At 49.1% G+C, this 924-nt stretch overlaps 1 protein-coding gene across 1 annotated transcript; it reads left to right on the top strand.

Annotated features, from left to right (window-relative positions):
• Window positions 1-327: 327 nt before the first annotated feature.
• Window positions 328-827, top strand: LOC103728298 (adenosylhomocysteinase; the record flags this gene model as incomplete). Its single annotated transcript, XM_008826367.3, is given in 1 exon segment — window positions 328-827. A coding segment is annotated over 1 exon segment (132 nt), but the record flags the coding sequence as incomplete, so codon positions are not given.
• Between the last annotated feature and the right edge of the window lie 97 nt (window positions 828-924).

Below are 924 nucleotides of genomic sequence, written 5' to 3'. Positions count from 1 at the left end.
TGTAACTCCAGTTCCGGGGGATCCAAGACCCTCTTCTGTCCTCCACAGGCATTGCATAACACAGGTGCACTTATATATATTGCAGGCTAACACTCATACACATAAAATAAAAATAAATACATTTTTAAAAAATTGGTGGTCCCACCAGGGTGATTTGATGGGGAGCTGGACAGCACCTTGAGCCTAGCTGAGGGGATAGGATGAGGTGTGATGTGAGTAGTGTCACTTGTCAGCACCCAACAGCAGTTTCTGGCCATTGGTAGCTAGATACAGGTAAGGGTCCTGGAGCATGGAGCTAACTCCAGGCTTTTCTTTGTTTCTCTTTAGCTGGATGAGGCAGTGGCTGAAGCCCATCTGGGAAAGCTGAATGTGAAGCTGACCAAGCTGACTGAGAAGCAGGCCCAGTACCTGGGCATGTCCCGAGATGGCCCCTTCAAGCCTGATCACTACCGCTACTGAGAGCCAGGACTGCCTTTCACCTTCCAGCTGCCATCCTTGTTCCAGGCCCCACCTCTGCTCCCAAGAGCAAATGGCACCAACTCTGCAATTGTTTGTCAGTGTCCTTCCTGCTGGCGCTGGTCACTCAGTCTTTGGCCTCTGCTGTGTCCTGCATACTGTTGAAAGCGTGGCAAGGGGAATTAAGAGGCCCAGTCAAGGGGACAGTGAGCTCAGGGGTCTTGGAAGTCCTTAGGCTGGAAGTTGCTAGTGGTGGTCATAAGTCCATGCACTTTACCATCTAGGCCTTCACTTGGTCATTAGACCCATGTGTTTGGTTTACAGATTCACTTGTTTCTCAGCCTATGATTTGAGAAGGAGCTCTATCAAAGGGCAAGGAACCATTGGAAGTTGAATGTTCTACAAGCTTGGCTTGTTTAGTGCTGGGCCTTCTCTTAAATCTCGGAATACTGAGGTTGGTACTTTCAT

This window comes from Nannospalax galili, unplaced genomic scaffold (genome assembly GCF_000622305.1).
Source record: "Nannospalax galili isolate Female #2095 unplaced genomic scaffold, S.galili_v1.0 C48407335, whole genome shotgun sequence".
Classification (NCBI taxonomy): Eukaryota; Metazoa; Chordata; class Mammalia; order Rodentia; family Spalacidae; genus Nannospalax; species Nannospalax galili.
The sequence above is the reverse complement of the archived record's forward strand: the minus strand, read 5'-3'. Positions and strand labels throughout refer to the sequence as shown.